At 38.4% G+C, this 22,499-nt stretch overlaps 1 protein-coding gene across 25 annotated transcripts in view; it reads left to right on the top strand.

The window, feature by feature from the left end:
- Nucleotides 1–15,686, top strand: part of HNRNPC (heterogeneous nuclear ribonucleoprotein C) — a 47,714-nt gene extending 32,028 nt beyond the window's left edge. For 17 of the 25 annotated variants that reach the window (XM_032621380.1, XM_032621390.1, XM_032621375.1 and 14 more), the window contains 4 exons: nucleotides 13,613–13,770; nucleotides 14,289–14,402; nucleotides 14,645–14,805; nucleotides 14,905–15,686. In XM_032621380.1, coding sequence (XP_032477271.1) covers nucleotides 13,613–13,770; nucleotides 14,289–14,402; nucleotides 14,645–14,805; nucleotides 14,905–14,988 — 517 coding nt within the window. In that variant the 3' untranslated portion in view covers nucleotides 14,989–15,686. Of the gene's footprint in view, nucleotides 1–13,612; nucleotides 13,771–14,288; nucleotides 14,403–14,644 lie in introns of all 25 variants that reach the window. The other 8 variants (XM_032621387.1, XM_032621396.1, XM_032621386.1 and 5 more) reach the window with 5 other exon arrangements.
- The last annotated feature ends 6,813 nt before the right edge of the window (nucleotides 15,687–22,499 follow it).

The following is a 22,499-nucleotide window of genomic DNA, read 5'->3' as shown; positions in this document are numbered from 1 at the left end:
TGAAGAACATGAAATTCACATGAATATTTCAAGACATAAATTTGACATTTCTACTACCTATTGTTATGTTAGGGAGGCAGCTGATACAGAGCAAAGAATAATTGAGGAATCCAAAGACTTAATCACTTAGTGGAAAAGGTTATGACCAGAGTCATATATGTCATCTCAGTTTTCTTATTCCTAAAATGGAGATAATAATGCCTACTAATAGAGTTGTTATGAAGACTAAAGGCAACGTGGAAGATAGATTGCATTATAAAATAACCCTCAAATATTATTATGCTTTTAATCAGTCAAGAATTCCCAATCTTTTTAGAGCATGAATATTCCTGTAATATCAAAATGAAGGGAATCATGGACACCCCACCATTCCTCTCCACAAAAACTAACATCTCTAGCATAATTAGAGTTCTTTATGTGGCAGAAGTCTTCATAGTGAAATGAAGACTGATTGGTGTTTGTTTTCTAGACATGCTGCTTAGTAGTTACTTCAACTTTTTTGTTTACTCTGTGTTATGGAACTTTTTAATTCAAATATACGTATATAAGAAAGTAGTATATCAGTAAAAGATAAAGACTGCTTTTATAAACATAGCGACAATACCATTTATAATTAAAATAGTTAAAATAATCTCATCAGTGTTCCACAGACTGGAAATTTTTTTAGACCAGATTTTGCAGGTTGTATTTTGTGTTGTTTAGCATGTTCCTCTGCCACCTGTATTCCCTGTGAACTAGTGGGGTAGATTTGGAGGCTAGTTGAGATTCAAGTGCTATTTTCTTCTTTTCTTTTCCCTTTTTTGACATGGGAGAGGTGGGAGAGGAGACCAGAATATTTCATAAAGGTATTATGCACTTTAATCATCATTAGCCTGACTTTTGTTAGAAACTTTAATAATGAAGGCATCGGGTGTTTCTTAAGGAGATATATATATTTTTTAGATATCAGGGAGTAAATGATAAATGATGTTTTGTTAGGAGAATTAGAGTGATTTGTATTTTTGCTTGGGTATTTGTGGGTATTGGTGATTAAGTCCTAAAGGTTATAAATACTCTACCTTTAAAACTGGAGGATAGGGCTTCCCTGGTGGCGCAGTGGTTGAGAGTCCGCCTGCCGATGCAGGGGACACGGGTTCGTGCTCCTGTCTGGGAAGATCCCACATGCCGCGGAGCGGCTGGGCCCGTGAGCCATGGCCACTGAGCCTGCGCATCCGGAGCCTGTGCTTTGCAACGGGAGGGGCCACGGCAGTGAGAGGCCCGCGTACCGCAAAAAAAACTGGAGGATAATCAAATATCAAAATTTAACTGAGTCACTTATATTTTAGTATGCTGTCTTCTGAGGAGACAGCAGATTGGATTCTGTAGTCTAAACGCAAATTACCTTTTTCATAAATTATGTAAATTAGGCCTGTCTTTTTATTTGTTCTTAAGGCCATTCCTGATGTAAAAGATGTTGGAAGTTCTTAAATGAGTTTAACATAAATTGTGCCAACATACGTGAAACTGCCACTTTAGATAGAGTTGTTAATGTCACTCAGATACATTGTCAGCTCTTTCAAATATGCTATAAACTGTCATGCAGAGTTTATAATTACTCAAAGATTTGTTAACACATTTTTTTTCTGGTAGGAATACAAGGCTCAAAGTTGGGTGAATATTCATGGGGGGTCTGTGTATAAAACTAGGAGAGTTGCATCAGTTACCCTTGAGTACAAAACATACTGTTCATTGATGTTGAAAGTCTGATAAGTCCTGTAAGCTGACAAAGATCCAGTTCGAGTTGTGTCCTGTTGAATCTTGTTGCTTCTAGGGAAATTGTTGCTGGAATAGTTCCTGTTAGAGGACTTCTTGTGTGAAGCAGTTCCTTTGAGTGTTTTTTCTTTCAAATGCTTAAATTAATTTCTCTTTATTTATTTTAATTCTCTTTCCACATTGATATTTAGTCATTTATTTTTGAAATTACTGATCATTAGAAGGCACATTGTGCTGTTGTACTGAAAGTGTTGTAATAAAAATAATTGGCACATTGTTGGAGATATCTAACAGGCATTAAAGCTGTAGTTTTTGGTATAGCACAGGGAACTCTACTTGATACTCTGTAATGACCTATATGGGAAAAGAGTCTAAAAAAGAATGGAGATATATATATATGTATAACTGATACACTTTGCTGTACAGCAGAAAGTAACACAACATTGTAAATCAACTCTTTTCCAATAAAAAAATTTTTTAAAGCTATAGTTTTTGAGGAATCCTATCTTTCACGCAAGAGGATTGGAATATACTAAAAGTAGATCTGAAAGTTCTTCGGTAGGCTAACACGTATGAAATTGTTTGTCACAGCTAACCTGGCAATATTCTTATCAAGCTTGATTTATAAGTGTTTCTGATTTCTGCCACAAATATTTACAGTGTTTTCTTAAGTGTAAAAACATACCCATTTTTAGGAAAAGCTTTCAGATGTACTTTCTGTAATCAGTTGTAGTCCCGCTTTTCTTTCCCTTATAAGATCACCCAGGGAAAATGTTTTGGAATTAGAGTGGTGATGATAGCAGAAATTTGTGAGAATACTAACAGTCACTGAGTTGTACATATTCAAAGGGTTTATTTTGTGGTTTGGTATGCGAATTGTGTCTCAATTTCAATAAAAGAAATATCAGTTATGGACAGTGGAGTAATTCTTTCTCAGTCATTCTTCTATAAAGAACTTGGGAGCACTTAGTCAGATTTGATAATAGGCTATAGTATGATAGCTGAGATATGTTAAACACCTGGTAAGCAAAAGATCTGGTTCAAAAGGACCCTGGTTTTAGTTCAGTGGTCTTTGATGACTTTATAATACATAACTTATCATAAGTTGCATATGGATAATAATGTCAACAATGTATAAGTGACTGAACTGTGAAGTTGTTCCACTAGAGATTTTTCAGAGTGCTGTTATTACTCCACATACAAATATATTAAGTAAATATTGCTAGTACACCATGAATAGAGCAATGAAGTAAATCTACAAGCAGATCAAATATGGTACATGTATGATATGTACTATATTATACAGTGAAGAAAGTGCTATGAAATTAATAGGGGCTGCTGTGTGTCCTGCTTTGTACAGGATTGTCTCATAGAAAGATGAATTGTGTTGCCCTTTGGGGAGCTATAAGCTCCCCTGTTAAAATTTAAAGAGCTCCAGGTAGTTTCACAAAGGGCAGTATTTGAACTTGCCTTTGGTATTAAGCAGGAGGTTTTTTAGGCGGATAGGGTGAGGGTACATCTCTAATAAAGATACGCAGTTACGAATATCCTTAGCATATTTGGGGAAGCAGCCAGCTGTGATTGGAAAGAATGTTGGTCGTCAAGGGCAGTTGTATGGCATATTAGTTGTGTCATATTAGCAGTGATGTCTTATAAACAACTCCATGACTAGAAAAGAGAAACTGGAGGAGGAAAAGATGTGTAGTTACCATTGTAAATGTTGGAATGGGGAGAAATTTCTGAGGTAGACTGCTCTTGGCATGATTTATTGGGTCAAAGTTATGAGAGCAGGTGCTTTGTAGGGAGAAAATAGTCAAGTAAAGCTGAGATTTTTATCTTTTATGACTAGAATTATGCCATCAAAGGCATAACCTTTTTGCTAAGTGACAAGTGTTTGGAAGCTTTGAGTTAGTCGTTAGAATTTTGGGAAATAAGCAATTTTGTTGATACTTACCCTACAGATCTTTTCCACTAAGGTATGCTGGTGGTAGAGAGTGGAGAAAGGAAGTTGAGGTGGGGGAATCTCCATTGAAATGCAAGACAGGTAAAAGAGACTGACCATCATATTCCTTAAACTAATATTTGAGCCCTTATTTTGTTCTAGGCATAGTGTTTTAGGTTTTGAATTAAGAAGTCAAAAAATACAGTACATGGATTGGAGGCACCACCACCCGTCTTATTGGTGTTAGAGGAGCTGTCTTCTTGGCTCCCTCCTTTTCTTCCAATTTTCTGATATTCCTGAGTAACACTGGACCCAAGAGATGGGCTTTGTATGTGTGTATGAAGGAAGAGTACATGAAATATTTAGGTTTTGGAGAACTGAGTGTGACCATCTGCTTGGAAAGGGCATGTGATTCAGAGAGCAAGAGGGTTCTTGGCTACTTGGAAAAGCTAAGAGATGCCTCTTTAGGTGACAGTTTAGATGTCATTTTAGGCATAGGGTGAAATTTTTCATTTGCTTAGAGCCCTTTTGTTGGTTCTTTCTTACGGGAACCTGATCATGTTGCAGTTGGCAGAAAGATTTTAGATGCGTGCATATATTAGTATGACTATACTTTGAACATAAATATGATATTATTGGATTTAAATTTGTGTCCTGGACTCTTGTTGAGTAAGTGGGAGATATTTATTTGAAGGGGAAGCATTTGAGTCTAGATCAAAGAATCTGCTTTGGCTCTGAATTAAGTGGTGTTTTGGGTACATTATTACCTAATGGAAATGTAACCTCTGCTGTTTTAGGAATCTACTTCAGGACATTCTCCATCCGGGTATACTTTGTCAAGCTCCTTGATGTTAATTTTTTCTTTTTTTAAAACGTAGCTTTGTTGAGATGTAATTCATTTTACAGTATACAGTTCAATTTATATATTCAGAGTTGTGCAGTCATGACCATTATCTAATATTAGAACATTTTATCACCGCAAAAATAAACAACTTACTAGCAGTTGTTCCCTATTCTTCCTCTATCCCGAGGCCTAGCATCCGCTTTCTATCTATAGATTTGCCTATTGCGGACATTTCATGTCAGTGGAATCATATGAGATGTCTTTTGTGACCAGTTTCTTCCGTGAATTTTTCACAGTTCATCCATGTTACACCCTGTATTAGTACTTCATTCCTTTTTATTGTTGAATTATATTCCATTGCTTGGATAATACCACATTCTGTTTATGCCTTCATCAGTTGGTAGACTTTTGAGATGTTTCCACATTTTGAATAATGCTGCTCTGAACATTGGTATATACATTTTTGCATGGGCATATGTTTTCATTTCTCTTGGGTGTGTACCGAGGAGTAGAATTGCTGGGTCTTAATGATAATTCTGTTTAACTTCTGGGGGGACTGCCATACTGTCTTCCAAAGCATCTGTACCATTTTACCTTCCTATCAGCCATGTTATGAGGGTTTTAATTTCTCCACATCCTTGCCAACATTTGTTTTATTATGTATCTTTGTTGTTTATTCTAGTGTGAGGATTATCCTATTGTGATTTTGATTTGTATTTTCTTAAAAGCTGATGTTGGGTTTTCATGTGCTAATTGCCTGTTGTTCATCTTTGGAGAAATGTGTTCAGATCCTTTGCCCAGTTTTATATTGGGTAAAGCTTTTTCATATATTCTGGATATAAGTCTCTGGATACAGTATCTAATATCATTTTTGAAGTTTATTATTAATCTTTTTAGCTTTTTTTAATAGTTTCACCATTTTGTTTTGTGGTCACAGGAGATGTGTAACTATCAATTTATACTAAGGACATTTAGCTAGTTGGTTATGTTTTTGTTATAGACTTAAAGTTATAGAATTTTAGGCTCTCTTTGGAAATTATATATAGGTATAGGTAGATGTCTGGAAGGAACAAACCAGAACAGCGCTGTCCAATAGAACTTTGTGTGATGATTCTATATGTGCACTATTGTTGTGGTAGACAGCCACATATGGGAAATGTGTCTAACATGACTGCAGAACTGAATTTTAAATTTGTTTTAAATTAGCCACACATGGCCAGTCACTACTCAGCTGGACAGTACACGTCTGGAGTGCTACAAAGTTAGTCCTAACTAGGTATAACAAATTTTGAGTAGTGTTTGATATGAGAAATATAATGAGTGAAGACTGCTCTTATGGAAGTTGGAGAACCCAGACTGTAGTTTTGGAACAAAGCTGTTGGGAATAGTGAAAGAATATCCAGGAAACTAATGTTATTTTTCAAGGAAAGAAAGAGGACATATCCTTTTGATAAACAGGATAAGATTTTACTTTGATACCCTCTTAAACTGTAATCCATGGAATAAGAAACAGAGTCTACCAAATAGAATTTGACTTGTTTAGGTGGATAAACTTTTTTTCCAGGACCTTTATTACTTTACAGTGATAAATGTGCTATTACTGTGAGATTAGTGGAGTTTAGCAAGGGGAACAGATTAATAAGGTACAAAAAGTATAATAGCAGGAGAAACTCATCTATGGAAAATTGTCTTTGTGATTTCCTTACAGGAAGCATGGCATAATAGGCTCAAATTACATACATTATAGGCACAAGATCTGATTTTTATTTTGTAATAAATAGCTTGAAAAAGGATTCGGTTTTGTGGTAGATTATTATTCAAGTTTTGTCTGATTTTCTTAGGGAAAAACTCTCCCAATAGTCTTTGTAAAGCTAGAAAAAAGGCAGACTAATCCTACTGGCTTTCCTTAAATGGGTAGGTTTGGTTTGTTATCTGTTGTTGATGAATTGTGATAAATTCTTTCCTAGAGGCCAGTTTAGGAAAGTCACTTATTTTCTCAACAACTATTTGTTAAGATCTTATTATGAGGCATTGTTGTGTGCACCAGGGGTACTAGTGGAAAATAGATGGTCTCAGAGAAGATGAATGGGTTGAACACATATAGAGCACTGTTAAGATGTTGTGTATCTTTACTTTTTACTCTGAATGAGGGGGAAGGCCATTGGAGAGTTGTGAGCAGAAAGGATCTTTTTTTTTTTTTTTGCGGTACACGGGCCTCTCACTGTTGTGGCCTCTCCCGTTGGTGGAGCACAGGCTCCGGACACACAGGCTCAGCGGCCGTGGCTCACGGGCCCAGCCGCTCCACGGCATGTGGGATCTTCCCGGACCATGGCACGAACCCGTGTCCCCTGCATTGGCAGGCAGACTCTCAACCACTGCACCACCAGGGAAGCCCAGAAAGGGTCTTAGTTGTAATGTCTTAACAAGATTATTCTGAAAATAGATAATAAGTGGATGATGGAATTATCTATACAATCATTTGGGGAAGGATCAGGGAGGTGACGGTGGGAATGGTGAGAAGTAGTTGAATTTTGAAGTTAATGCAGACAGATTTGCTTCCAGATCTATGTGAGGGCTAAGAGAGGAATCAAAGATGTCACCAACGTTTTGGCTTGGAATTTATAGAAACAGTGGATAGGGAGAGAACATAGAAGGAACCAGGGTGAGGGGTGAATATAACAGATGAGTTGTGGACATGTTAATTTAACCTCCTTTTTAGATATCTACTTTGAGAGATGTAAAGTAGGCAGTAGCATGTGTGGAAATCATTAGTGATAAGGGTAGGTTTTGATAATGGTGGGGGCACAAAACTTTACAAGGAGATTGAAGAGAGAATGGAAAGACAAATTGTGGAGACAACTTAGAAAACTTTTAATATATATATGTGTGTGTATATATATATATATATATATATATATACACACATGCAGTAAAATTTACTCTTTCGGTGTACAGTTTTTACATGCATACCCATGTATCTACCAGTACAGTCAAGATATAGGTAGTTTTATACCTCCAAAAATTCGCCATGAAGCTCCTTTGTAGTCAGCTCTTCCCTCCACCCTATCCCCTGGCAACCACAGATCTGTTTTCTCAGATAACTCCTTAAAAGAAATTTTATTGTAAGTGAAAAGAGAGAATTGTACTCTGACCTGGCTTGATAATATGAGAATATAGGAATGAATGAGCTTATATGTTCTTAACTTACTGTTTATAAATAGTATTTTTCATAAATACTGTTTTTAATTTCAGCTTTTTAAAAAGTAAAAATTGGACTACACTGAGTTTAAGACATTATCTTTTGGATATGTTGAGGACATCATGACAAATGAGTAATAGTATAATTCTTTGGAAATTGAGGAATCTTGAAAAGATTATCACCTGGATGGAAAGTTTGATAAACAGAAGCAAAGCCAGGGATTAAAAAGGTTTTTTTCCTTAATATTTTCTTGGATCCAGTCCTGTTTCTAAAAAGATGGATTTAGGACTCAAAGCAATCTGCATTTTATCACCCAGATTATTTTTTTCAAGTGAATTTTCAAATTGCCTTCCTATGAAACATATAGTTTTATGTTAACATAGCTTTCCTATGAATCCATCAAGAAAGTTCAATATAGTTGCTTAATTTTAAGAAGCAACTTTTCATATTTTAAAAGTTGTGAGATTGGATGCATCTTAAAATGAGTACGTACATTCGGTATTTCTTCCCTCTCTTGCAAAACTGTTTGTAAAAATCAGTGGGACAGGGCTTCCCTGGTGGCGCAGTGGTTGAGAGTCCGCCTGCCGATGCAGGGGACACGAGTTCGTGCCCCGGTCCAGGAAGATCCCACATGCCGTGGAGCGGCTGGGCCTGTGAGCCATGGCCGCTGAGCCTGCACGCCCGGAGCCTGTGCTCCGCAACGGGAGAGGCCACAGCAGTGAGAGGCCCACGTACCGCAAAATAAATAAATAAATAAATAAAATCAGTGGGACAATTTTTAATCAAATGTATCTTTGAATTTGCAAAAATATCTCTAAATACTAATATCAACAGTTCTTTTCAAAAGAAGATTGCAGAACCAATCATTGATTGCTACCATTGGTTCTACATATATAGAGGCTGTTGATTCCTGCTCTTTGTAAGCAGCAGTGCATGTGGTGTTCCCCAAACTTTGGGCAAGGATCTTAAACCTTACAGGGGTACTAATAATCTGTGTTTTTTTTCCCTTTAGTTAAAGAATTGTTATTTAGTTAAATTTTGATAGTTTGAGTGACCCTATATATTGAATGAATCCTGTACAGCAGACTGGTTTATCATTTAGTCCCTTTATCATTTAGATCAGAAGTACTTGCTGTTACTAATTTTAACTGTCATACAGATATCTGTATCCTTAAATGGACCATAAAGGGCAATTTGAAGAAAGTTAAGGACCATAAAGTGCAACTATGCAAATTTACCTTGGTATTTGGAACTCTATTTACAAATTGTATTAGCAAAACAAGTGTTAACCCTTGTATCTAGTTTGGCTTCTCCCAGACTCCTCAAGGCAACGTTTGGGGAGGGGTGCCTACAAATAACAGTTTTCGAAATTGTATCTTAGGAATAAAAAACAAATTCTAAGAATTTCACTAGTTTATTTTAAATCTCAACAGGATGAATTCCAACTACATCATGAAAATGGGTTTTGAGGGTCAGTATTTGACATAACACAGTTTCATATTTTCATTTTAATGTAAACCTGAATTAAACATGTCACATTGTCATTTTTTGCACTTTTCCCTTATGTAGTTAAAGTCAGTAGTCTACTCATTTGTAAAATAAAGCTTTGACATTTAAAGAAATATATACTATTAAAATTAGATTAGGGTGAACTTAAAAAAATTAGTTTTTAATAAGTATTTATATATTGGAATTGTATACCATAGTCTTCAATAATAAATTTAAGATAATTTCATTGTGTTAATTACTAAAAAAAGAATGGTAAGATATAAAGTCTACTTGATAGGGTTGTACCGTCAATATAATCCGGTGGAAGTTTTGGTAGTTTTAAAAAAGATTGCAAAATAGTTAACTAAATCATTCAAATATGGTTTCTCAGAAGGTTTTATAAAGAGTGAGGAAGAAATATCCAGGAATACATTTATAATGTTCAAAGATGCCAGTTATTGAAGGCCTTGATTCTTGGAACAGTTTTTTAAATTCTGGTATTCATGAGTATCAGTAGTTGATATTCTGCTCATGCAGTATAATGCTTCAGTCCACACAAGGCCAAAGATAAATAAATTTTGTAAAGTCCTTTTCTACAAAACTGTACAGCATAATGTTACATAAGGGGTGTGTTCTGAAAGTTTACTCTGGATGATATACTGGGAAACTTACAATTGAAATTGTAGAAGTTGTAGATTGTTCTAAGTCGGAGCATTCACAGAATTTTAGCAGACAATTTCAGGAAGTCTCAGACATTGTAAAGCCCCAAAACATAGTACCCCATAAAATCAATCCCTTTTCTAGGAAAATCAAAGGTAATGAGGAAGAAACTTCATCTTGAAATTTTTCTGTTGTAGATGAAAAATAATGAGGTGGAAGAAAAAAATATCTCCTAACCCTTGAATGAAATTATAATGAGATTGCATGTTTAAAGTGAATTTGATAAATCAGTATTGTCAGTGGGGGGGTGATCTTACTAGATTGCTGTCACCTATAAATTATTTCACATTATGGCTTTTTTTTTGCTGTACGTGGGCCTCTCACTGTTGTGGCCTCTCCCGTTGCGGAGCACAGGCTCTGGACACGCAGGCTCAGCAGCCATGGCTCATGTGCCTAGCCGCTCCACAGCATATGGGATCTTCCCGGACCAGGGCACGAACCATGTCCCCTACATCGGCAGGCGGACTCTCAACCACTGTGCCACCAGGGAAGCCCAATGGCATTTATTTTTTATTCACATTTTTTTGTGGGCAACGATACCTGAAAATTAGTTGGTTTTCAGAATTTGATAATGAATATGCCTAAAATTATTCTTTATCTATCCAGTTTTTAAGAGTGGAAACAGTTACAGTACATTAAATAAACATTCAGGAGAACGTAGGTTTTTACTAATACCTTTTTTTTTTTGCTGCATTGGTTCTTTGTTGCTGCGTGCAGGCTTTCTCTAGTTGCAGCGAGCGGGGGCTACCCTTCGTTGTGGCTTCTTATTGTGGTGGCTTCTCTTGTTGCAGAGCACGGGCTCTAGGCTCGTGGGCTTCAGTAGTTGTGGCACTCGGGCTCAGTAGTTGTGGCACGCAGGCTCTAGAGTGCACGCTCAGTAGTTGTGGCACACGGGCTTAGTTGGTCCGTGGCATGTGGGATCTTCGCGGACCAGGGCTTGAACCTGTGTCCCCTGCATTGGCAGGTGGATTCTTAACCACTGCACCACCAGGGAAGCCCACTAATACTTTATTCTAGTTGTTTCTATCAATACTTTCGTAGTGGTTGAAACGTATTGCTATTAATCAGGGTTTTTGAGGCCGAAGATCACTATGTGTTACATCTAGTCATTTAAGAAGCTTGCCTTTGAAAACCTGTACATTTAATGCCTTGTAATGCTTATGTTTTAGCCTGGAGATTAGGGTTTTGTCTTATCTGTTTATGTTATTAGCTAATGTGTGTCCAGAAATGTTTTAATTTCTTTAAAATGGTATTTTAATTGCCTTTTATTTCTGACTAGTTTTTATACCAACACTTAGTGTCCAGATTTCTGATTCAAGGTGCAGCCATAATTCTCTTAGTGTTGAGTGCTTGTTCCTCTGGTAATAGTGAAACTTTCATGAAGATTGGGCTTTATCATTAGAGGATCAGCAGCTGTTTTGATGCCTCCTGTGATTTATTTGTATAGCTTTCCTGTGGGGAAAATGGTTACTTAATTTGTAGCTGGTTCTTGAAGCTTTTATACTGAGCTTCCTCTTATCTATTCCTTTGACTTTAAGGGTTATCACAGTAGGTATGGTTTTTCTCTTTGTGTTTTTGCCTCATGTTTTCACATTGATGCACTTTGGCATTTTATAAGCCAAGGTCTACTTAAACTTCCTTAGAGGAATCTTTGTGAGTTTTTTGAGAGCCCATTTTTGCTTAACCAGCAGTTAAGTTCTGTGGCACTAAAAAGCATCACCAGTTGATCTTTTAAAATACACTTTTCTTTAGAGAACTAGAGCATTTGACTTCCATTTGTGTTCAGGAGGCCATTACATAGATTGAAAGTAGGCTGCATTTCTTCATTTTTGCTATGGCAGTTTACCCCGGTTAGATGAACTAGTATGGTTCAAAAGGAAATTCCAATGCCTTGGCGTGTAGGGAATGTGGAATGGCTAGCTCATTGATTTGGAGACTGATGCCAGTGAGAGTGAGTAGATTGGAAGGTAGGTTAGATCTCTGAATTCAACAGGGCTGAGGCATGAGATGTTTCATACCTAAAGATGTGGATAACTCACTTTTTTACCCCCAGAAATTGTACAAAGTAGCATCACCTTACACAAAGGAAAGTAGTTTCTGAACACTGATATTTTATAGTTTCTGGATCATTATACTTTGGAAAAATTTGGGCCAGAAGATGAAAAGCTTTACATAAAAATGGAAGGAGGTAGTGATAATAAAAAGTTACTGTTGGGGACTTGCCTCGCAGCCAAAAAACCAAAACATAAAACAGAAGCAATATTGTAACAAATTCAATAAAGACTTTAAAAGTTGTCCACATCAAAAAAAATCCTGGGCTTCCCTGGTGGCGCAGTGGTTGAGAATCTGCCTGCCAATGCAGGGGACATGGGTTCTAGCCCTGGTCTGGGAAGATCCCACATGCCGCGGAGCAACTAGGCCCATGTGCCACACTACTGAGCCTGCGCATCTGGAGCTTGTGCTCCACAACAAGAGACCGCGACAGTGAGAGGCCCGTGCGCCGCGATGAAGAATGGCCCCCGCTCGCTGCAACTAGAGAAAGCCCATGCACAGAAACGAAGACCCAACACAGCCATAAATAAATAAATAAATAATCCTAAAAAAAAAGTTAGCTGATGCATTATAAAATTTCAGAGCTTTGCGGTTAGGCAGAGAAACAGTTGGGTTGTTAATAGCCAAAAAGGTTCAGAACTAGAATTACAAGTTTTTTTCCTACAGGTATGTCTTAGCTTCATATGCTGCCACAGGCTTTTGTAAAAGTAACAGCATGGAATAAAGAGACTGTCTAGATCTGATGTCCATGTGGGAAGTTTTTTTGTTGTATTTTGATTTTTCTCTTTACAAACGGAAGCATCAATACCAGGCCATCACTTCGGTATATCTTTAGCAATCACTGGGATACTTATCCAGTGGAAGTAGCAATTGAGCAGTCAGTGATTTTTGAAAGCTAAATGTGTGCTAGGCAGTGGATTTAGGCAGTAGTGAATAGTGAACAACATAGACAGTATTCTCTGTCCGGTTGGAGCTTTGAGTGGAGAGTGCTAAATGTTGTTAGAATTGATAATGCTATGTACACCCAGCTAACAACACATGAAATACCGGTTTCTATAGGCCAAAAATGGTTAATATTGGCAATTTTATATGGTTTAATGTAATACTACAAACTAGTGATAATTACTTGTATGCTTCTGTGGGTGAAAAGATCAGGGATTTAGCTACCAAAAGCTCTGTTTGCAGACTTGGTTAATTGCAGTCTTTTGTAAGTACTTTATTTGGCTTATATGGATTGCTTATTATAGTGTATATGTGAAAAGAATAAGGTCAAGGTAAAGGCCATTCATTGTAAAAAGTAAAAAGTAGAAATACTGTAAAAAGTATTCTGTTAATACTGCCATTGTACACAGAAACCTTTTATGTCCAGTGCTTAAGGCAACCAACCGTATCATTGGATATGTGTGTATATATGTAGTATTTTCTTGAAGAAAAGTAGCTGCAGTATTAAAAATATCAAAGAGTAAACTGGCCTTTTGAATGAAATTAGCTTAGCAAAAAGAAATAATTGTGGAACAATGGACAATGATTTATCATTTTACAAGGACACCATTGTTGGAATCTTCCTGACTTATTTTTAGTTGTGAAGGAATTCTGTTTTCCTTTTATCCAATAGGATGTACAGTTACCCAGCACGTGTTCCTCCTCCTCCTCCTATTGCTCGGGCTGTAGTGCCCTCAAAACGCCAGCGTGTATCAGGAAACACCTCACGAAGGGGCAAAAGTGGCTTCAATTCTAAGAGTGGACAGCGGGGATCTTCTAAGTCTGGAAAGTGTATGTATTATTATTGCAGCTTTGTGATTCTGATATTTCTTGTATGTTAAAATATGGAAATTAGTGCAGTTAATGTTCAGGTTTTGTACAAATAACTTTGCATAATCAAAATAATAGAAGATGAGACAATAGTGATTAAGGGGCCAACTCTAGGAAGCCTTCTATCCTTAAGACCTTGGTAATTGAAAAAAGTCATTAGATTTTAGGGAGTTGAGGGGCGCCCGTTCATTGTGTAAAATATGTTGGTAAAGTGCTTTTAAAATAGAATTGAGGTCTTTAGCAGACCTACAAAAGTAAGAATGCTGTTGCTAAGGAACTAGGCACATTAGATTCAGTTTTCAGCTACCAACTAAAAGATTGGTGGACCCCATAACTAGGACAGTCTGGTACAGGCTCCATTTCTCTCCAAGGATCTCATGTTGACTACTGTTGTATAGTCTAGTGGGGGAGTGTGTGTATAGCTAACTGGTAGCTTCTGGTACATTTGATTCTAATCTAGGGTTTTGTTTGTATTAAAGTGAAAGGAGATGACCTTCAGGCCATTAAGAAGGAGTTGACTCAGATAAAACAAAAAGTGGATTCTCTGCTGGAAAACCTGGAAAAAATAGAAAAGGAACAGAGCAAACAAGGAGGTAAATGGTCCTTTTGCTTGTTGGGTGTAAAGTAGAGGTAGCTATCTAAGATAGTTGAAAGTGTATGTTGGAATAGTGGGATATAAAGCAGTTTAATTGGAAACTTGTGGAATTTGAATTGGGAAGGACATTTGTGTGGGAGGATATAGACTTGTGCTGCAGTTCTATGATCATCAGTGGGGATTGTCTACATCCTGTGGACATTACTTGCCCCTAGACAGACTTGTCCTTCTCATCCGCAGTAGAGATGAAGAATGATAAGTCAGAAGAGGAGCAGAGCAGCAGCTCCCTGAAGAAAGATGAGACTAATGTGAAGATGGAGTCTGAGGGGGTGGCAGATGACTCTGCTGAGGAGGGGGACCTACTGGATGATGATGATAATGAAGATCGGGGGGATGACCAGGTGAAAACCACGGGAAAGGAAAGGAAGAGGTGGTGGAGGGGGGATCAGGGACACATGGAGTGCCTCTAACTCCATCCTATTTGTGTCTGTTTCTCACAGCTGGAGTTGATCAAGGATGATGAAAAAGAGGCTGAGGAAGGAGAGGATGACAGAGACAGCGCCAATGGCGAGGATGACTCTTAAGCACATAGTGGGGTTTAGAAATCTTGTCCCATTATTTCTTTACCTAGGCGCTTGTCTAAGATCAAAATTTTCACCAGATCCTCTCCCCTAGTATCTTCAGCACATGCTCACTGTTGTCCCCATCCTTGTCCTTCCCATGTTCATTAATTCACATTGCCCTGCGCCTAGTCCCGTTTTCACTTCCTTTGATGCTCCTAGTAGTTATGTTAAGTCTTACCCTGTAATTTTTGCTTTTAATTTTGATACCTCTTTATGACTTAACAATAAAAAGTATGTATGGTTTTTATCAACTGTCTCCAAAATAATCTCTTGTTATGCAGGGAGTACAGTTCTTTCCATTCATACATAAGTTCAGTAGTTGCTTCCCTAACTACAAAGGCAGTCTCATTAGTTGAGTAGCACCTGAGAACAGCTTTGAATTAGAGGTGTGCGTGTTATACCCCACATAAGAGTGCTGTGTGGGGCTGTTCAACACAAATGTAACAATGTATTTTTGTGAATGAGAGTTGGCATGTCAAATGGATCCTCTAGAAAAATAATTAGTGTAATAGTCTTAAGATTTGTTTTCTAAAGTTGATACTGTGGGTTATTTTTGTGAATAGCCTGATGTTTGGGACCTTTTTTCCTCAAAATAAACACGTCCTTATTAAACCAGGAATTTGGAGAAAAAATAAACACCCTGGTTTTTTATTTTTGTATTTTATAATTGTTTACTTCAAATTCTTTGTTTCACAGCGGCATCCACAAAACCCCTAGAATATACTAGATATATTTTTCTTTGAGTCATAATTATTATGCATACCAACATACACTACTCAAATTGTGTTTCATTGGGGTGGGTGTTGAATTAAGGAGACAAGTAACTTTGATGTGAAGTGGAGATTCTTTTGCGAAAATGGCTTTTAGATCCTAATGAAAAAGTTTGGGAACTGCATTAAGCCTTTTCTTCAATGTTTTGTGGTCCAGTTGGCACCTTTTTTGAGTTTTTTTTTGTCGTGTGCTGAACTGTTTCAACCTTAAATAGAAAGAGGCTCAAACATGTCAAGATTTTAGGAAAAGTGAAACAACTGAAGAATAAAACCTGTATTTTCTTCCATTTTGTTCTTTTAATTGCTGTTTATAGCCCCAGTTACCAAATGGATTCTGAGTCTGTACCTCAGTGTTACTGAAAATAGGAGAGCTTTTTATTTCCTGGTCTTTTGTAGCCTGTGCCTTCCTAGGTAACTGAGGACACAGAGTTACACATTTATTTCACTTTCAATTAATTCAATCCATATAAACTAATTTTAGGCATGGTACTAGTTAGCACCCAAACTTCTAAGGCTGGACTTATTAAACAGCTTTCAGTTTTGTGATGCTTTCCTTGTCCTGAAAGGTCCAGTTTATTTGTTTTATACTTCAGTTTTTCCTGCAGAGCAGGACAAAAACAGTTAGTTTTGGGCTGTTATCACTCACACAAACCTTGGATTCCCCAGAAAGTTGTTGCTGTTTCAAAGGTGTTTATATACAACCTAGTATGGGCAGAAGTCATATCCTATTTATAAAGATTTCATAAATCATTTTATATAATAGGTGACAAAGTAGAATAGAAGGGAAAGGCTGATCTGTGGACTGCCCTTGGATCTCAGATTCACAGTATATACGTAGCTTTTGTGTGATGATTTGGTCAAAAATACTTTTAACCACCTTGTTTTCTCATCTTATATGTTCTCATGTTAATACAAACTCACTTTTACCACATAACTGATGACAAGAAAATAAACTAGATGCTTAGAAGAAGAGTCAAAGTTTTAAGACTAAGATGCTAATAAAACCTGTTTGAGATTATGTTAGCCATCAGTATTTAGAAGTACTGGACCAATTACCCTGGGCGTGCAGTTGTCTGTTTTTAATTGCATATGAAACCAGGTATTGAAAAAATTGTGGAAAGCTCAAAACAAAGTAAAATACGGTGATGCGTTTGTTTGGATATAAAATTTAGAATAATGGGTTTTCTCAGTATGCCATTGAAATCTAAGAAATAGCCTGGAAGATTTTAAGAGCGCAGTTTCCAACAAAGGTTGGAATGCAAGAGAGGAGGTTGGATGATTGAAAAGAAATCCCTTTGAAACATTTCTAATGGTGCGTAATTTTTAATTGGTAAACTGTTCTTTGGAGCTCACTGGCTTAGGGTACTTTGTAATTTGCCGTTATCTAACCAGTGAAAGGAGCAAACGATGTCCAGTTGGGGTGGATGACAAATTTGGAATGCTTGGAAGGGGGTTCCCATTAGATTTCAGTTCAGATGTTACTCCAGCATCTGAAACCTGCAAGGATTATAAATAGACTAGTACCAGTCAATGTATGTTTTAAAGCCCCTGTTTTATAGAGGGAACTGGATGTGAAAGAAAAGGAAAATGATGCAAACAGGAACAACAAGATTATGGTAAATTGAAAGGGAATAAACTGAAGTCAGACGAGGATTGAGAATGTAATGGAAAGAGTAGAAGAAAAATAACCATCATTTGAGTCATACAGTAAACATAAAATATCCATACAGGAATCTTCTGGACACCTTAGCAGTATGTTCAAAAGAATAAGGGATAGCAAAGCCCCAGGGGTATGATACAGAAAGTAAAGAAACAGGACACAATTTTGGGGGTCTTTTTTTTTGTGGTACTCGGGCCTCTCACTGTTGTGGCCTTTCCTGTTGCGGAGCACAGGCTCTGGACTGAACTGAAATGCATTTTCTTGGTCAAGCTGATCTGAACTAGGGTCCCAAAATTCAAACCCCACTTGACATTGGTGCAACTGCATTCTCCTCATATTTTCCTCATATTAAATAAAAAGGTCAACTGTCACTGAACTTTATCTGGCTAAGTCCTTCATTCTCCCAGGCCACCACAGTCAATAATGATGCTTCCTGGTTCTCTCCTGAAAGTAAAATTAGCCCATAAATGGTCAGTCAGTGCGGTCACAGGCCAGCCATGTGTCCTCAGAACAAAGTACATTTTTAAACTGTTCTCTTTAAATATACAGCTATTTCCTATTCCCCAACTATTTCCATAACACATCCCATCATTTCATCTGGGTTAACTAAAAAATACTAGTACTTGTGAAGTATAAATTGTGGGGGCTTCCCTGGTGGCGCAGTGGTTGAGAGTCCGCCTGCCGATGCAGGGGACACGGGTTCGTGCCCCGGTCCGGGAGGATCCCACATGCCGCGGAGCGGCTGGGCCCGTGAGCCATGGCTGCTGAGCCTGCACGTCTGGAGCCTGTGCTCTGCAACGGGAGAGGCCACAACAGTGAGAGGCCCGCGTACTGGAAAAAAAAAACAACAGTAGGTGGTTTCATTAGTAACTTTAAAGTTTATCAAAAAAATTTTAGAACCCCAGTTAAGAAAACCGGGACCTGTTTAGACAGTGTTGAAGAATTAAAGCCCTGTTGTGAGCTACATTGGGACTCTGCCCCCACCACTTAAATTAGAACTATAAAACACAGTAGGAAGAGAGAACAGATAATGTAATGCCAAATAAGACAGAGCGGTTAATAGGAAGGAGTTGTAGCCCAAGATTTGTGGGGAATAAGAAACTGCAGCATGGTCCACTGGAACTTTATGTGATGATGGAAATGTTTCATCATGCATTGACCAGTATGGTAGCCCAGTGGCTGAGGCCTTGAAATGTGGCTAGTGTGGGGAATTCCCTGGCGATCCAGTGATTAGGATTCCAGGCTTTCACTGCTGGGGGCCTGGGTTCGACACCTGGTGAGGGAACTAAGATCCCGCAAACCAAACAGCCAAAAAAAAAAATGAATTGGATTTTAATTTTCTTTACTTTTAAATAGTCACATATAGTATGTGGCTACCTTCTTGGGTAGTGTAGTATTAGAGAATACTAAGCAGTTTCTAAACAAGTACAGATACAGATTACTAACAAACTTATGTGAACAAATGTGACTGTTTCCAAGATGTTTCATATCCTGAGTTCATTATTTCCAGGCCCTAGGCACTAGCATTGAAGACTTCCCTAGAACATTGAACATTGCCTGGAACATCCCTAGACCCTAAATTGAAGATTTCCCTAGCATGAGAACATCTACAACTGCAGGCCTAATCCATGTTGCTCATGCCTTGATTTAGCGAGGCCTCGTGTAGCATAAAATATATTTTTAAGTGGTAAACTGACTTGGCTGGGTGGCCCAAGGCTCAGGCAGATATTACCATTTATAGAGAGTTTTAAATGCATCCAGCGTGTTGCTAGGCAAGCCTTTAACATATACAATCTTACTTCATTCTCACACAATTCTATTACATATGTATGGAAGTGGTAATTGCTGTTCCAAAGGGTTTCAGAGAGATTAAATATCTTTAAAGCCCCATAGTTATTAAATGATGCCAACATTTCAATCTGTGATCTGACTTAACATCCATGGATTTCGGACCTTAGGAGAGGGAATGGTGTATTTGAACCCACATCCCAAATCCTAGAAAATGACAAAACTATTTCCAAATTACAGTAACCTACTGTCAGCACCTACTCTCTTAACAAATGGGGAAAAATATCTTCATTTTTCTTTCCTTTCTGTCCACTGAGTACTAGAGTGGTTCATAGACCTAATCATTGGAAAAGCACATTGTTGAAAAATGCCTGGCTAAGAGCTGAAATGCTGCTGTTTTATGCTACATGGGTGGGCTTTAGAAATGTAGGAAGAATACAGAAAATACATTCTCTCTCACCCATTTTCTTTTGCTGTTCCTGGGGCACCCAGAACCCCTATTTTAGACCATTTCTTTCACTTCAGACAACATAAACTTTCCAAATACCTTGTAAAAATTTATTCTTTGTCAGGATAGTACAATGACTACACATCCCTTAAGGCTGCATGACTCATAAGCACCTGGCAGCGCCATTGCAAGATGAGTCCCTCCCAAAAGGACTTCTTCATCTGGAAGGGGTTCAATGACACAGATTGACTCACCTTTGCAGACCCACACAAGCCACAATAATGAGTTGCTGGCGTGGCTATGAGACACATTGGGGGTGGGAGGAAGGTGAGGCTGCTGATTTCCAGCTTGGTCCTTGGTTAACAGCTTTACTAGTTCCCATCCAAACTTAGAAGTGGACCTTGACGTCTGATGTTTTTTTTGTTTTTGTTTTTTGCCTGTTTTGTCTCTGCCTTCAAGGATACTTGCTCCAGAGTTATGAATGTAATACTTCAAACACTGTCTTGGTCTTGCTGGGAGAAATTACGCTAACCAGAGAGCTTGTAGTGGACCAGGTGATCTGCTAAATAGCTGTCTAGAGCTAGCTTCCAGCCCAACCTCACCCACAAAATTCCTCTCCCTGCTCGGAACCTGCGTGTGATGACCTTTTGTTAGTTTCCTCATCCAGCCAAATTTGTTCTTTCCCCAGAATTTTATATGCACTCTTCACAAAAGCTGTTGGGTAGCAGCAGCTAGGTCATTCCCAGGTCCCAGAAGTTGCTGGCGTTTAATTGCCAGGAAGTTGTCTGCATAACTGCTGGAAATGCTGTGATGGTCTGCACTGTCTTTTCCAGGTCCCCCATCTTGGACTGACCCGCAGTGTTTTTCCAGCTAGAGGTATTAATACCCAACTCTCTCTGCTTTGGGCAGAGGAACAGCCTTTGGCAGCATCTACTCCCCCAGGGGAAGTCTAGCAGCATCCTCACTTTGTTTTCTCATGACACTTTTGGAGACAGCCTCAGTGTTTGCTGTGTTTTCATTCCCTCTTAACTGGGCATACAATCCTGATCCATTCTGGTGGGGCCCTGCTGTCTCCCCCTCAGCCTGGGATCAGGCACGTGGCAGGCACTTGTCTGAAGTTGTACTGTCTTGTCCTCTTAAGCATCCACCTGAGTGTAAGTATATACATCTTTCCTTCAAAATATTAACACCCTCAGCAGAGTCCTTCACTTTCTCAAGGATTCTGCATTCTTCCTGCAAATGACTCAAAGGTTCGTTTTCCCAAAATCTCTACAGACCTTGAGAAGTTTTGTCTTAGCTTTGGTGTATCTGGAGTCCTGTTTCAACATTTTTCCACCAAGATGGCAGCCTCCTGCCTGCCCTTTGTACACTTGTTTTTCATTTTGCCTCCCTTGCATTGTGCCCTTTGGGTGTTTTTTTCTTCATTGGTGGTTCCCTAGCCATGTTCTCCCCCTGCTCCCTTTTTTGGCAACTTTATGGCAATCTTCAATTCTTTTCCTTAAGCAATATTGGTACTTAGCAGCTTCAGAATATCCCAGGCACAATTCAGTTGCAACATGGCCACACACCTTTTTTCCTAAGAAATGTGCTAGTGAAACAATAACAACCGAAGTTAACAATATGTATGCTTTTGCATCTAGCTATGTAAGCACATAATTTGTTCAGAAATAAAGATGACACACCACGTTTTAATAGCTACTTTTAAAGCTCATGTGCCTCCTAAATATCTGTTCAACTGTTTTATTTCTCTCCATCTTGACTGCCACCATCCCAGTCCATGCTACCATCACCTTTCTCCTGGCTTAGTACCATCCTGTATACCCACATCCACTGTGATCCTTTTCCCGTCACTTCACACACCAGCCATAGTAATCTTTTCAAAACACACATGTAATGATGGCACTTCTCAGCTTAAAACCCCCCTGGCTTTACTTGTCCTTAGGATAATGACAAAACTTCTTAACACAGTGTACATGGACAAAAATGGTCTTCCCCTGTCGATCTGTCCAGCCTGTCTACCATTTGCTCCTGCACTTTGCTTTTTGCAACCATATGGGACTTTTCTTTGTCCCTCTTATTCCCCATGCTCTCTCCCTCCACCTTTGCCCATTTGTCCCTAGCTAACTTCTATTCATCCTTAGAGTTTAGCTCAAGTGTCACTCCCTACCTTTCCTAAGTAGACCAATAGGCTCTCAAAAACCAGGAATCTCTTCTTTGTAGCACTGATTACAGTCACACTCATCAATTTGAATTATTTGATTAAAAGTTTTTCTTTTAGAATGGAACTCGGTGAGAGCAGGAACCACATCCATTACTGTTCAGCAGTATATCCCAAGTGCTTAACATAGTATCTGAAACACAAATATATGTTGGATGAATGAATGAATGAAGAAGGGAAAGGAAGAAGGTGGGGAGGGTTAGCCCTGAGTGAGGCAGTCTTGGAAACAGGCAGCAGGAATGCCAAGCAAGGCTGAAGAACTGACTTCACTGCACACCTGGAAGAATGTTGTGATGCCTGTGCCTGTCTCAAGGAGGTGCTTTCCTAACAGGTGAATTTCGGTGCCTTTGCTTCCACTGTAATGTTTCACAATCCTCTCCCAGTGTCAGCCTGCAACAAATCCCTCAGTAATCTGTGTCTGATGCCAAGGATGAGAGAGAAAGGGCATTATCCAGAAAGATGGATGTACCTATTGCAATTAACCTTTCAATACCTTTACGTCTGATTTCCCTTACATAGCCCACTCTCCCATTAGTAAGCATCTCTTCTACTCCTCAACACCTGCATTCTTTAATTTTTAAAATTATA

The sequence above is a fragment of the Phocoena sinus genome, chromosome 2 (assembly GCF_008692025.1).
Source record: "Phocoena sinus isolate mPhoSin1 chromosome 2, mPhoSin1.pri, whole genome shotgun sequence".
NCBI classification, from domain to species: Eukaryota; Metazoa; Chordata; class Mammalia; order Artiodactyla; family Phocoenidae; genus Phocoena; species Phocoena sinus.
Note: the sequence above shows the minus strand (reverse complement) of the source record. Positions and strands in the feature narration are given on the sequence as shown.